Genomic DNA, 15,529 nt, shown 5'->3' with positions numbered 1-15,529 from the left:
TACAAGGTACAGAAAATCCTCCCTGAACAGCTGATTCTCCAGCATTAGCAGCTGGGTTGGAACAAAAGCAATAACCATCCTAATGCATTTCCTAGCTGAGAAGAAAATATTCCCTGGAGATCATGGAAATTGGTTAATGGGAAACATAAATAATGTAAGAATTTCTGTGCCATAATTTTGGAATTATGAAATGTTTTCTGGAACTTGAACATTCACAGGAACACTAAGCTGCAGAAGGGGACAACATGTATCCCTCTAGAAAAATGTAAATGGTTTTACAATAGCAAAAAAGATACAGGACTTCCTGTTGTAAATAAATGGTTCTGTAATTTTTCTCTAGTTAAGAAAATTAAGGGATACATAATGTATGGCTTTATTCTGATCCTACTTGTTTGACTCATTTGAAAAGACTTAATGCACTTTCAGATTTCCTTGCATAATTAATGGAGGCAGGCTAGCCAGCAGCATGCCCAGGTTGCAGGGAGGGCTAATGGTACCCTGGGCTGCACCAGGAGTGCTGCCAGCAGCCTGAGGGAGATGATCCTTCCCCTGTACTCAGCACTGGAGAAGCCACACCTGGAGGACTGGCTCCAGTTCTGCACTCCTCAGTGCAAAAAAACCCCATGGAGCTATTGGAGAGCCCATCCAAGAGCTACTAAGGTGATGAAGGGACTGGAGCATCTCTCCTGTGAGGGTAGGGAGAGACTGGGACTGGAAAGGAGAGGTTTTGTGGGGAGCTCACTAATGTGTATGAGCACCTGAAAGGGGGTAGGTTGGGGATTGATGTTGCAGGTTGGATTGATGTTGCAGGTTGTAACAGAATATAAATATGGATGCTGCTGTGTTGCACACTGCCCCTGTCAGATCATTCTTTTCCACCTTTCCATTCATCTTCACTGGCTGGCTAGTATTTTTTTACTTAAGCTGGACATTTTGAGGGCAGGGAAATAGTCTCATTCTGCTTTGGTAGCACAGTGAGTATTAAATAACTGAAAAGAATACAAGCAGTAATGGTAATTATTGCAGGATACATAAAATACTTTCACATTAGTTTTAGTTTCGTTTAAAGTATTTATATGGTAAATTCTAAGGGCTCGTTGCATTTATTTAAACATAAATGTATTATTTTTATTATTATTTATTTTAAAATAAATGTAAAAATAAATATATATTATTTAAAAATAATATATACAGAAATTATTTGCCAGATTTTAAATGCATTTTTATATGGGTAATTATTTTGCACCAGATGTGCCACTCAGTTCAAAAGTCCCAGTCAATAAGAGCCTTTGTTGTCTCTTCATGTAGGACTCCCAGAGAAGTCAGAGTTGGGATGGGCTTATTGCAGGAAGGCTTTTCAGAGGACTAAGAACATAAAATTGGAAGCATTACTACTTTTGCTTCCAGCATAATATTTTGGATTTTTTTTTATTATTACTGATCACCATGATTTCTGAATGAGGATGTGTTGCATGTCTGTATGCAGCAAACCCATTTTCACACCAATTATTTAAGCTGACACAGAATGTATAAGAACAGGAAATGAACATCAGTGTTTTGCCAGCACTGGTACAAATTCGCAGGCAGTTTAAACAATAGCAAGTATAAGACTGTAGAGCAAGTTTTCTCCATATAAATATGAACAAAGTGTAAAAGTATTCCTTGTCTTCATAAAATCATTTTCCCCAGTTTGATTCATTAGCATCCCCTTTTCCCAGCATCTGTGGATGCAGTTTCTTTGAGCAGGTGAAATATTGCTTCTTGTGCAGGAACAGACAGGGCAGATCTTGAATGCTTTGCAAGATAAAGATGTTCTGACATACAGCTGTTCTGGTAGAAATTGATTTTGAAACTGGCTTTGGCCATAGAAGCAAAAATATCAATACCTTATTTCTTTGGTTCAGATATATCTGACAGTCAACCAAATTGCTCATACAAGTATTTATTTATTATTTAGTGTTTATTACTAAACTGACTGTGTTAAAAACCATTTCAGCTTTTCTTAGTGCAGCAGGTGACATTTGTGAGTTGATTATATGAACACAGTTCTTTCCAGGGCAAGTCCAAACCTAGCTGGCAGAACATTGATTCTGAGGAATTAGCAATCTTTGGCTTTTGAATACTAGTGGCAGCAGAAAACAGTCTCAGGAGGAATCAAAACCACATAGGAGATGCATGTAAATCAGTGTGTTTGGAGTTTCTGTGGAGTTTTGGTTGGTCTTCTGGAAGAAGCTCCTTGACTCTAGAAACTGGCAAAACAAAACAGTTCTGTTCTGAGAAGTGATTAGGTGAGATATTGCTGTGAAGATGATCTAATCTTCATGGTTACATTAATTTAAATATTGTTTTACTACTTTTATTCTAGTGAGGTTTGAGGGGTATATTGTTATTGGAGAGAGCTGGATCAGCACCATACTAAATCACCTCTGCTTGAAGTCTAAATCACTTTTAAATCACCTTTACTGGTGCGGTGTGAGAATGAACCTAATGTTTTCTTTAGTGGCAAAACTCGTTTAAGAGGTTTCTGCCACACCCTTCATCACGTCTCTAATTGTGCCAGTGCAGGTCTTTGAGGGCTGCATAGTAAGCTTTTATTAGTGAAATGGAGTAGGTTTCAAACAGATCTCTCCACTCCCTCTCCTCTCTCTTCTTTCTCTTTTTATCAGTTTAGTTTACAGCACCTCTTCCCCTTCACTCTTCTAATGCACACAAAATCAGTTCCATTAACTCAACTGAGGAGGTAGCAAAATGTAATTTCCGAATGGATTTCCTCTGCTTAAAAATGCCTGTCACACTGGAATTTTTCCTCCTCATTTCTGCAATGTCGGGTGGCATATTTCAGCCTGGCTAGAAATTCAGGTTCTCCAATTTGTTTAGCAAAATGGTGGTAGGGAACTTTTCCAAAGTGTTTAACAATGAAATACGTCTTTCTTCATAAAATTAGGTCTCAGACTATTCTTTTCTACTGCAAGGAAGAGTGTAGCAGTAACCAACGTGATCTCTCTTACTGCACAGATCTACAATCACCTGACATTTCCTTTTCATCTTGAAAGATAATAGACCATTTATGAAGAAGGATGAATTTCACTGTTAAACACAGTGGAAAATGTCAATGGCTTATAAAAATAGAAGTCTAGAAATTATGTAAATATTATCATTGTCCATCTTCATCATACTCCAGTGAGTCATGTTATACTTGGGTTGAATTAAAGATTTTTGCATAACTTAAAAATACATAGTACATTATGCACTTAATTTATTGGGGCATTTTGAGATTATGAGATGACTTAAAGATCTCACTTCTCTTCAAGGACACTGACTCAGAGCAGCAAAGGGGATGAGCACACTTGGTGTGTTATGCTATGTGGTGTGATTCTGCCATCTGAATGGGTGTGTTGGGGAGGACACTGGATGTGCTGAACGTAACTTTCTCCGTGCCCTGAGAATCTCAGGGTGCTGCACAGGGCTGGTAGTGTTGCAACAGGTCACCTGAGGCCAGAGGGAGCTGTGGCTTGACAAAACCTGTTGTAGAAGGAATAGTGCCTCTGTGAATAGGCACTGGAAGAGAGAGGCAGTGCTGCAGCCTCTATACACCTGCTAGGCTTCATCCCCATAGCCTGGGAGAGGCTGGCTGAGGGAAGCTTCCTGAGGGCTGTAGCTTGCCTCACTTGATGTCAGATCCATCTGCACCATTCAAACATTCCCACTCTCTGAGGCATCATCTGGGGATTTGTGTGGAAGTCTGGGCTCAGTTATTACAACACAGAATAATGGCACCGCTGCACTCTGGCACTCAATGCTCGGGGTCCTGGAAGACCTGTAAGGCAGATACTGCCTCTTAACACAGAGAAGAACTAATTAATGAGCTACAGGAGAGACTGTACTATAAAGAGACAAAGCAGCAACTGCTTAGATTGATCAGAGCAATGTCTGAGAAGGATGAAAGGAATAAACACCCACTGCCAACAAGTGCCAAGCTAGCAGAAGTTGTAATAGTGTGAAATACTCAAAGACAGTGCTGGTTTTGATGCAGGCTGTTATGAATTAGACATTGTTGAAAGCTACCTAGAGACTCTGGAAAACAAAGTCCTATGGTGTTTGTAAAAATGTAGGGAGAAAATATATCTTACTTGGAATATAATGGCCAATTCTGTGTATTTATCTACAAAGTGATCTAACAGGAGCAATTAGTCACAGCTAAGACAGAAGACAAATTAACTGAAAGAGGAACTTGTACAAGAGGGATACAACCCACTGAGAAGTGCAAAAAAATCGTGACTGAACCTTTTTAGAAAGATGTAAGAGCAGAAGACAAAGTACAGCAAGGGGAAAATTTTCTGTTGAATACATCATTGATGTATCTAACTCAGCACCAAAGTGAATGTAAAAAGATTTAACTATTTAAAATTATTTCTAAAAATAAACACTTTCATATGTCTGTTGTTACTTTTGTGACAACCTTCAGAATTACATCAGAACTAATAAAGACATTTTCTGTATTTATATAAGCATATAATAGTAGAAATCCTCCAAGTCATAAGAGAGTAAATGACTTTTAAGGAAAAAATCCCCACATGTGAACAGAACTGAAACAGAGCTGTCAACATCTTGTGGAGTTTACTCTTCCTGTAATCAATCCAGTATGGTCTATCTCAAGACATTGAGATAGATGGATCATTGATCTTATTTCACTGGGCAAATTCTGCTGATCTTGGATGCATTGTTTTCCATTATTTCTTTTTTTGAAGGAATAGTACCTCTAAACTATGAATAGACAATGGAAGGGGTTTTTTTTGAGTTATATCCTTTATCTCTAGTGTCACTGTGAGTAGCAGTGTTTGGACAGATTATCTGAGGGTTTGATCTTTCAAAGGTCAGTGCTTTTAAATGGGTGATTGTTATCCGATATTTTCATTATACTATATGAAAAATAGCATTCAGTAAATCTTGTTTTCTTTTATAATCAGTAAGACAGTTATCAGGCAGGCTGCAGTGATGATTTAATTCTGGTCACCCATAGCAAGTGCCCTTGATAGAATAAAAAAATACCTTCATAAGTAGTGCTCTTTTGGTGAGCATTCTTTTCTCATAGCAAAAATAATGCCTTAGGTTTGCAACAGTAATGATTCTGATCATGATGGTTTCCACTGAAAAAGGTGAATGGGCACACACACCTCCCTGAAGAGGACACAGTGCAAAGTACAAACAGGTGCCAGAGCAGAGACAGGAGGCAATAGAGCACAAGTGTCTAAAAGCAGACAATGGAGTATCTTCTGCCTTGGATCTGTAATTTCCTCTCTTTTAAAGTGTGGCTGTATTGGTTTGGGGTGCTAAAATGACTTTTGTACAGTGATAACTAACATTATAGGCAATTTTCTTGACAATTAAGATTGTCAAGAAAAGTTACATAAAAGCAGTTGCATACTGGGAAAAAATAGGAATCCTTTTCTATGCCACTTGCCATAGCCTCATTAATTGTGACTTTTTAAGCTCAAGATTTTCTATATAATCCCTCCCAAGCAGTGACTCTCTTTCCTAAACACTGATCACTCATACATTGCTTTTGGAAGATGTCATCTTATTGCTGCTGGTTAAGTGGAGCATATAGTCTCTCCTCAGTCTGAAACTGTCAATGCTCTTTAGTATGACGGTTCCTGTAATTGGTAGGACCGGAGAGCAGAATATTCCTTCAGACTCACTTCCTCTGAGCTTAGGTGCATACTGTGTAGCAGTAATTTCTGTCCTTCAGAAGGAATTATGAGAGAAGTATCAAATAAGTAACAGAATTCCTCCTCCAGACCAAGAAATGAGTTTATTCCTGCCTGGGTCAGCACAGAGGCTGGAATTAAACCACCATCAAGCTGCTCTGTGTGTAATGATCTGACAAATATGTCTGATACTGTTTGTATGCATGCTACAGGTGTTTGTAGTTTATCAAAGCTTGAATTAATTGTACAGTGCAAACATATATTAAATTTAGGAACCTGGAATTTGCAAGGGACTTTCTAGGTCTGCAAGCTCAATTTCTGCTTGTTGTGTATAGCTTCGTGTTCCTGCACTGTTGGGAAAGGTGAGACAGGAAAAACTTGCAGATATGATTGCTTGGCAAGAGATTCTGAAGATACAAAGCCTGTGAGTGAAATAGAAATGAAAGCAAGCTTTGAGATGTAAGCATGGCAGGCAGGAAGACAGCAATTAGCTGGAGGTGGGTTGAGTAATAGCAAACAAAGGGACACCCAGGGGCCCAGGGGAGGAGCCCCACCAAGGTATCTGGGAAAAGGTAAATTAAGAAGTAGCCTTTAAAGTTTAGAATACAGAATGATATGGTAATATAGCAGTTCTCATAGGCTGTTTATGAATTCTCATGCCGGTTGATTACTGTAAAATAGAATATTCAACACAAAAAGAGATAATGCATTTTAACAAGGACCTAGCTCTCTCTTTGGGGCACCCCTTCAGCTGTGGCTGGTGGCTGAAGGCAAGGCTCTTTCACCCACGACCTATACAATAAAACACATGTTCCAAGAGCCTCCCTGGTCTCCTGAGATCTGTCTCCCTGCCATCACCAGATGGTCCTACACTGCACCATTCACAAAGTTACCAAGCTTCATCAAGCTTCATTTTAACATAAGCATTCGAGGTTCTTTTCCCCAGTTCTGGAAATGGATGGCTGCCCCAAAACTCTTCTCTGAAGCTTAAAAACATTTTAACCTTTCTCATTTCTAGACTAAATATATTCATGTTATATCAAAGCTTGCTCTTCTCGCTCTCTCTTTTTTTGTGGCACTATTATTATTCTTTGTCTAAAGCATTTATTTTTGGTGGTACTTATATGCTGATATATTAACAGGGAAAATACCCTATCACTTTTCAACCTCCATTCAGTTGTGCCAAAAAAGTCAACCCTTTTATCTTCCTCTCCTAAAAAGTCTCTATTCCCGTGCTGGTTTCAGTTATTTTTTTCTGTTCTTCTATGGTTGCATTCTTTAGGCATGGATATGCAGAATGAAGTAGATTGTTCCAAGTGAAGTCTGATTTGCAGTTTATTTAAGAAACATACCCATAGGTCTGCTTTACTGAAGTTACCTTGATGTGATGGAATAGTGCAGCTGCCTTTCTTTGTGTTTGTGTCACTTGGATCAGTTTTAATTATCCTATGATATAGCCACAACACTCTTCTTCTCTGCCAGACTTACAGTTTTTCTCACAAAATATTTTAGGAAAACTAAGTAGCTGGGACTTGTATGGATGTGAGATACATGAAGGTGGCAAACAGAGTAACAGAAATGGTTAGTTCTTGAAGGAATTGTTTGTTCATTCCCCTAGGGATTGTCACAGGTGGTGTTCCTTGTAGATCTGTGTTGGGCTTGTGCTGTTTGACTTACTCCTAAATGACCTGAAAGAGGGAAGCAACTAAATTTGCTAAAGATAGAACATGAATTAAGGCAGTAAGGAAGATGGAAGAGCCCCATGGCAACTGGGCAGTAAAGTGTGACTTGAAAATGAGCGTGGGTAAAATCATGCTCAGTCATTGTTTCAAACATTAAGTGATGCGATATGCCCTGGTGGATACAAGATCCAAGAGTTCTGATAGACATGGCCAAGAATGTGTCAGCTTGGTGGTAGTCAGAAATGCCAGTCAAACCTCCAGCATTATTAAGCACAGAGTAGAACACTTTCTCTACAATTTCGTTAATGTGATTGAACTGCTCTGTGCAGTTTTGATCTTCTTATCTCAAAGCAGATAAAGCAAACAGAAGGTGAGCAGGAAAAAAAGCCATTAATTAATGCGATTTACCAGTCAAAAAGACTAAGCTTGGGTAAATTATTCATAATATCATTAAAATTCAAGTACAACTGAAATTTCTTGTTGAGTTAGTGAACACAGAGAAACTACACCTCACGTGTTTCTTCTACAAGACTTTGTACATTGTAGTGATAATGCATTTTGCCTGTCTCTCATTGTCTGGAAGTATCTTTATGCATCTTAAGAAAAGGAAATGTTATTTTTTATTTACTCCTGGAAAACTTAAAAAGCAATGATTCTATTATTAAATCCATCAAAGTTGAGAAGAAATCTCTTTTGTTCATATAAAACCTGAAGGACTTGCAGAACAGCCACTTTCACAGGAAAGCAGGCAACAGTTCCCAGGAGGCCTCATGGAATGTCTGCCCAGTCTAGTGTTGTGCTGGGCAGACTGGGGAGGTGCACAGTGAGTCCAGTTCAGAAATCAGGAGCAGCATAACGGTGAATTCACTGCATGTTCTGCCTGGACTGCTCTAGATAGCTAGTTGCAGTAGCTCTGGAAAATGCCTTGCTGTACAGCAGTAATAAAACCCAAATGAGCTAAAGGCTACCCAGACTAAATTTCAAGATATTTCCTTTTCCTAGCTGCAAGGAAAACAAAATACTCCTTTTTTTTTTTTTTTTTTTTTTTTTTTTTTTTTCTTTTTTTTTTTCTTGGTTGGCAAACAGAAGAAAGCATTCCTAGCTTATGTTGGATTTACTGTTCCTTTCTGTAGCAATGACTTACATTTTAGGACCAAATGCTGTCTGTCAGAGTGTGCTTTGATAGTGTAGCTACTTGCACTGGGTGCAAGTACAATTGCACAGGTTTGTGATATTGGGATTGCTGGCTGTGATCAGCCCCTACACCAGGGGGTCTGTTCCTGTACTCTGAATGCATCACTATTCATCCTCCTAGTGTGTAAATGGTGAGGCAAAAATCTAGCCACAGTGGCTAGATCCTTGGAGTTTTGCTGTGAAAAATGTTTGATCTGTTTTTAGATACTTTTTGATGGATTATAATCTGTGGAAGTGTGGAATTACATCACTTGGAATGTTGGTTATAGCATTTCTATGTAATTTAAGTGATTATTACAAAAGGTGTTAAGAGTGTGTTACTACTGTAGATGTAGGAACATTTTTCTGAAGTAGGTATTACTCTAGTTTACAGGATGGCTAGAAAAGTTTCCCTTTGTAAAACTAAATAAGAAGTTCAGCAGGAAAACCCAGAATCAAATACAAATTCCCTGGCATAAGCTTCCACTCCTGACTAGGCCTTTCTTCCTCTATGAAATAAGCATTTATACAGTGATGTTCACAATTTTGAAATATAAAAATATTTGGGTTTATGTGCTCGTGGCTGGTACTGAGTTTTGTTTGCCTGCTTAAAACAGACCTTTGAACAGCATTTGTCAAGAACAGCAGAATTCAGAATTAATGATTGTGTAGTTTATCTTCTCACCCAGTATAGCCAATATCAGACTGGCACCTGAGTTCCTAACTTTAACTCCACCAATGCCTGCTGTGCTTTGTTGCAGGTTATGGACATACAGTGCCTTTATCTGATGGGGGAAAGGCCTTCTGCATCATCTACTCTGTCATCGGGATCCCGTTCACGCTGCTGTTCCTGACGGCCGTGGTGCAGCGCATCATTGTGTATGTCACCAGGCGGCCGGTGCTCTACTTCCACATCCGCTGGGGCTTCTCCAAGCAGGTCGTTGCAATCATCCATGCCATGGTCCTCGGGTTTGTCACTGTCTCCTGCTTCTTCTTAATCCCAGCAGCAATATTTTCTGTCCTGGAAGATGACTGGAATTTTTTGGAGTCTTTTTATTTTTGTTTCATTTCTCTGAGCACCATTGGCCTTGGAGACTATGTGCCCGGAGAAGGCTACAATCAAAAATTCCGAGAGCTTTATAAAATTGGAATTACATGTAAGTGTCAAACTACTAACCAGCTAAGTAAAAGGCATTTTATATTAAAACAAAAAATATCAACGTCAAACTGACAATCAGACTTTTCCTCTCCATTCTATGAATAATGATCAGTTGTCAGCTAGCAAACTGGGCATTAATTTATGTAGCTCTGTAAAGAGGAAGCTGTTAAGTAAGGTCGATTTTTGTAGTTAAGAGAGAAAAAGCTAAAGCTAGAATTCTGTTATTCTAACCATAGCTATTTACTCTCTTACTAATAGTAGAATAATAACCTCATGTACCTGCTATGAAAATGGTTAAAAGCATCTTAGGCTAACATTTCAGTGCTTCACAGAGCCAAGAGGATCTGTGTAATCTAAGGTCATGCCAGAAGGTTACATGACAGGTGGACAGAGATGAATCAAGAAGCCAGGGAAAATGAGGCAGAATAGCAAAGTTTCTGACTTCAGTTGTAACAGAAGGTAGCTGAAGCTGGCACTGGTACATACCAGCTGTCAAAGACCGACAAGTAGACTGAGGTGTTAGAAAAGCGAGACCATGAATGCTAAATTTAAATTGTTTCATTATATTTGACACAGAAGAAATCATGATGATCAGTGATTTTGAGAGAGTGAAGCTTTTTAAGAAGAAAATTACCTGTATGTTGGTATTCTGGGTGGATGTATGCTGACAGCAATATTTTCCAGTGACACTGTTTGAAACATTGCAGTTTCACATACAGCTTCAAGCTGAGCAGTCTTTGGGTCATCAGAGGCATCAGTTAAAAGATTTGAACAGCCAAAGGAAACCTTTCTTGTCAGGTCCATTTCTTAGGCTGGTCTGCATTTGACCGTGCTTCTGTGCATGATCCAGTAATCATAATGTAGGCAGAGTCTGTTAACTGGTTTTGTGTTTTACCTGAAGAGAGGTTTTTTCATTCCTTGAAGAAGGGCCTTGAACAAGACAACAGAACACTTCATTTTATTATCCTGCTGGGCCTGTTCCCGTTGCAGATTTCCTCCTCTCCCTCTCATGTTTATCTTACGAATGGTAGCTTTTAATTACTAACCTGCTGATTTGCAGAGTTAATTTGGGGATGCTAAGTGGTGAAGTGAATGGAAAATCACACATGGCAAAGGCTTTGTTACAGGCTTGCTGTTCTAAAAACTCAAAATCTGAAGAAAACATGGCTCAGATTAAAGCTTTTTCAAGCTGTAGAACAATTAGGAAATAAATTGTAGGAAATACTAAAAGGAAAAGGTAGCTTTTAGGCAAAGTTATGACCTTACAATATCTAATTTCAATAGGTTTTAAGGTTATAACTTTTAAATTATTCTTTTTCCTTTCATGTGAACAATTCAAGGAACCAAATAAAATGTTTTCTCCTGAATTGAAATTGTCTGTAAGATATTTTGGACTTCTGCATCATAAAATGCTTAATGAGTACCACAGGCTTTTCAAGAATTTTTAGGAGAACACAAATCCCATTCAAAATCAACTGGCAATCAACTGGACTGAGTTTCAGAGATAATTACTAATTCTCAGTGCAGATTTAGAGATGCTTTTCAATTGATACAGCTTTTTCAGTTCTTCATTGTGTTATTGCATAGCTCCCATTTAATGGAGCTTATTATTTAAAGTTTAAAAACAATTAATAAATTTTAGCTGTAGTGCTGATTTAGATGAGTATTGAGTATTCAGTATTAAAAAATCGATTAATGGTACTCCTGGCAGGAAGAGGAGAGTGTTCCTGCCAGTGAATAATCTGTAACTACAGGTGAAACATTTATGCCTTTAGGTAACAGAACAGTGACCATATGGAAGTTACAATCCTTAATCTGTGTTGATTTTTCAGCAAACTCAGTGTTCAGCCCTTGGATGAGTGTGTTCTGCTAATAGTTACACACTTAGCTTCTGCTTGATTTACTTCACAGAAATTATAAAATAACTAAGTAGCCATGCTTCTCATTGAATTGTAATGATCACAAGAAGGGATCTAATGAAACACTGAGATTAATAAATATTTGTTTTAACACCTTCCTTTAAACTATACACGTGTATGTTTGGAGAGGATTGAAAAAAAGAACACAGTGTGCTGGTGGCCACAGAGTTCTCTATTTCCAAAAGTCTCCGTCTATGAGAGCTGACTATTACCCCTAAAAATAAGTCAGTCAGTACATGGCTGAAGTAATTTGTAATATATTTTAGGTAACACTTCCAGGTTTTGGGTAATCTGTGTACCTTAGTAAAATACTGCAAATATTCCGAAAAGATGGAGTAACTGGGTCAGGTTTTTCAAATTCCAGGAGGAATTTTACGGTATTTTTTCATTTTGGTTTTATTAGGTTTGTACACATTTCTAGTTGCTTGTTTTTCCGGATATTTCAGGGTGTTGTATGTCTAATAATTTCAGAGAAAAATAATTCCACAAGTTCCTGAAATAATAAGTGATTTGTCCTGAAAAACTGATACAAATAACCAATGACTATAATTAGCTTCCATATTTTTACTTCTGCTTGTAATATGTGGGAATATTGTGGTAAAATCTTGTTTTCCATCTTTTGATCAAAATCTTTTGAAGGGCACCTAATCATGAAAGTCAAAAGTAACTAGGGGAGTGTGCTTGTGGTAAATTTTAGTACTCTGGGTTTTTTTTAATACCTTTACAAGGTTTTTTTCTTGCACAGTTGTAACAGAATTAAAGCCACTAGTATTACTTCTTCTGTTTATGTAGGGTCTTGCTGGTTATGGAATTAAAAAGGAAAAAAAACCCAAGAATATCACAGTTCAAAGCTCTGAAATTATGCCATAAAGAAAATTAACATACCTAGTCAGAGATGACAGGGGTGAGAAAAGTCACAGGCTCAAAACTGGTCCAGCCTTACCTGGTTTGCTAATAATTAAGGTTTTTTTGATTTTTGTTTTTTTCACTCAGGTTATCTGTTGATGGGCCTTATCGCAATGTTGGTGGTTCTTGAGACGTTCTGTGAACTCCATGAGCTCAAAAAGTTCAGGAAGTTGTTTTATGTGAAGAAGGACAAGGAAGAGGACCAAGTGCATATAATGGAACATGACCAGCTCTCCTTCTCTTCCATCTCAGACCAAGCAGCCTCTATGAAGGACGATCAGAAGGCAAATGAGCCTTTTGTGAATTCCCAGTCCCCAACTTCCAATGACAGCTCTCTAAACAATTAATACACTGGTATCCGTACCGGTGTTTTGGTGCATTTATGCTACTTACCATAAGAGATAGAAAGCCTCATATATTTTTTTCTCAAATTATAAAAGCTGGAAGACTGTGCTACTTTTAACAAGGATTCGTCACTTTTGACATAGAAGACTCTTGGGAAAAAATGTGGGAGCCACCCTGGGAAAAGGGAATAAATGTAAGATGTGGCTGGGAACATAAGGCCTTTTGGTTGAGGGATGAGGATTTAGCTGTACCATATTCAGAGATGCCAGAGAGAAGGGCTTGCACAAGGAACTTCATTGAGCATCTTTAGTAGTCTAAAGGGCCTTCACTGACATCCGGCTTACGGAGTTGCATCTGCTTGACATCCATCTTGCAACTGGTTGACAGCAGATTTTGGGATGTGCGCTTTTGATAGTCACAGTTTTAATCCAATAACTAGCATCTTAATCCGGAAAACATTTTCAGAGCAATATCTCTAGATATAATTCTAGGAAGGAAAGAACAAGACTGGAGTCCCTCCTTTGCCCATGCCATTTACATCTAAATTTCCTACTTCCTTAAAAGGTCCTCTAATTATCAGAAAAATGTTGTCCTGAATAGAGTGTGCCTTGAGTCTTCCATGCTGTTTGTTTTGTGTATGAGATACTTTTCTGATAGAGAGCAAAAGCAGTTCAAAGCTCTGGATTTGATGAGACTGTAGGGAAGGAAGACAGATGCATTTCAGTCTTCTGAAATGGACAGGAGTGGGTATTTAGCTGCATGGAATGGAATGAAAAGGAGTCAGCACATACCACATGATTGGCACAGTCATGTGGTTATGGCATTCTCCTAATAGAGGGTTGAAATCTGTTCAGCAGAAGGACTTGGGACTGTTCCTCCCACAGTTCAGCCCAGTGTGTGCTCTGCTGAGCTGAGGAAGAACAGAAGCAGCACCACCTCTGAACATAGCTCTTATGTCATCTTTTGCTTTTCTAGCTGGTATTCGGAGCACTTTGGAGGAGAAGGGAATGTTTCAGGTCAAAGCATTTTTTCAGTTTTTCATATGACAAGAATAAAGGAAAAATGTCACATTTGGTTCGGATGGAACCGAAATTTTTTCCCCTTGGGAAAAGTTGCTAAAAAGTCTAGATCTCGCTCGACTTCTGAAGCTGGTACCTCATTGGCTGTAACACAAGAGGTGTTCTAGTCCAACTACCAGTCACTGTGCTGAATGCAGGGACCTCAGAGTGAATTTCAGTGAGCATGAGACGAGATTTAAGTGGTTGTAGTACTTTCTCTTCTGGCCTTAAGAATCTTATGATAGGGGAATCTTGATAATGCTTTGCAATGAACAAAAGATCTGGAGCACAAATAGCCATATTAGGACAGCCTCCCACATAGGAACAGTGTAGAGGAGAGCCTTTTAGCTGCAGTGCAAGCATGCCAGATTGCCTGTAATTTGGCTTTTAGTGTTTAGAGCTGAATAATAATTTACTGTAAAAGAAAAAAATGCAGCGTGTCTAGATTTAGCGCACGTGGGAAAAATACTTGAAAGTAAATAACCCAAAATATACTGTGTTTGAGCTTAATTATAGCTAGCATCAAACAAATTTTTATATCTTTACTGGAAAAACTTACTTTATGGTAAAATCAGCTGGAAGTCTTCAATTGAAATTTATATTTATAGAAAATCAGAGCTAAAGGTTTTGGTTGTTTTGAGTTTTATAGATTAGGTGAGAGCATATTGTGTTTGCATGTTCCCAGGAAAGTGGCTATTTTTATACTGCTTAGGTTAACACAGTCTATTTATAATGAATGTTAACCAATATATATGTACATATACATAAATATATTTATATACTGTACATATATCATAAATCACCAGAGTCTAACAGACTTAGGAATGGCATTTTAGATAATTTTCCCCCTAGTCTCCTCTTTATACAGTCAATATTTGAAAACTATGGCATTAAAATGACACTGACATAAGAGTACTGTACTATAAGAAACATTTATACTGTTTTTTTCAGTGGAACTTTATTGATTGTTTTCAGTTCCTTAAAATCCAAAATTTCTTTTAATTCCTGTGTAATGTAAAGCTCCAAAGGATATGCACAGATCTTAAATGATATACAAAGTTACTTTTGCAGCGTGTACACAAATGCAAAATGTAGACACGTGAAATGAAAGCACAGAATTCAAAGCAGAAGCGATAAACTAAGCAGTATACTGTGATTGTAGGTGAATATTTGTTACTTTAAACTTAAATAAAAAGTCTGGCTTTTGCCTGCCTGCACGATGAAGTGGGACTGTTTTATTTGATGGTGTGTGTGCCTTGAAGAAATCCTGTCTACGTTTGTGCATCCTTTAGTTAGCCTTCCTCAGCTCAAGGAGGCTCTATTAATGCCAGTGTTGTACCTAACCTTGATATTAGTTATGGCTTAGCAATGTGCTAGTTTTCATTTAAAAAAAAAGAAGAAGAGCAATCCAAGGCATGTTTGGTTTTGTTTCAGATGCTGACTATAGCAAATAAAAAATAGTGACATGGCATTTATCATGTCCTTATGAACCAACTGCTCCAATATTTGAGAAGTCTGAAAAACTGATGGAAATAACGGCGCTCATTTCATACAGTTTTTGCATCTTCACATGAAGCCA

At 38.1% G+C, this 15,529-nt stretch overlaps 1 protein-coding gene across 1 annotated transcript in view; it reads left to right on the top strand.

Annotated features, from left to right (window-relative positions):
• KCNK1 (potassium two pore domain channel subfamily K member 1) overlaps positions 1–15,174 on the top strand; it is a 34,227-nt gene extending 19,053 nt beyond the window's left edge. Inside the window, exons 2-3 of the mRNA XM_066315714.1 lie at positions 9,325–9,720; positions 12,635–15,174. Of these exons, the coding sequence (XP_066171811.1) occupies positions 9,325–9,720; positions 12,635–12,894 (656 nt within the window). The 3' untranslated portion in view covers positions 12,895–15,174. The remainder of the gene's footprint in view (positions 1–9,324; positions 9,721–12,634) is intronic.
• Positions 15,175–15,529: the final 355 nt, after the last annotated feature.

This window comes from Sylvia atricapilla, chromosome 3 (assembly GCF_009819655.1).
Source record: "Sylvia atricapilla isolate bSylAtr1 chromosome 3, bSylAtr1.pri, whole genome shotgun sequence".
In the NCBI taxonomy this organism is placed as follows: domain Eukaryota; kingdom Metazoa; phylum Chordata; class Aves; order Passeriformes; family Sylviidae; genus Sylvia; species Sylvia atricapilla.
The sequence above is the reverse complement of the archived record's forward strand: the minus strand, read 5'-3'. Positions and strand labels throughout refer to the sequence as shown.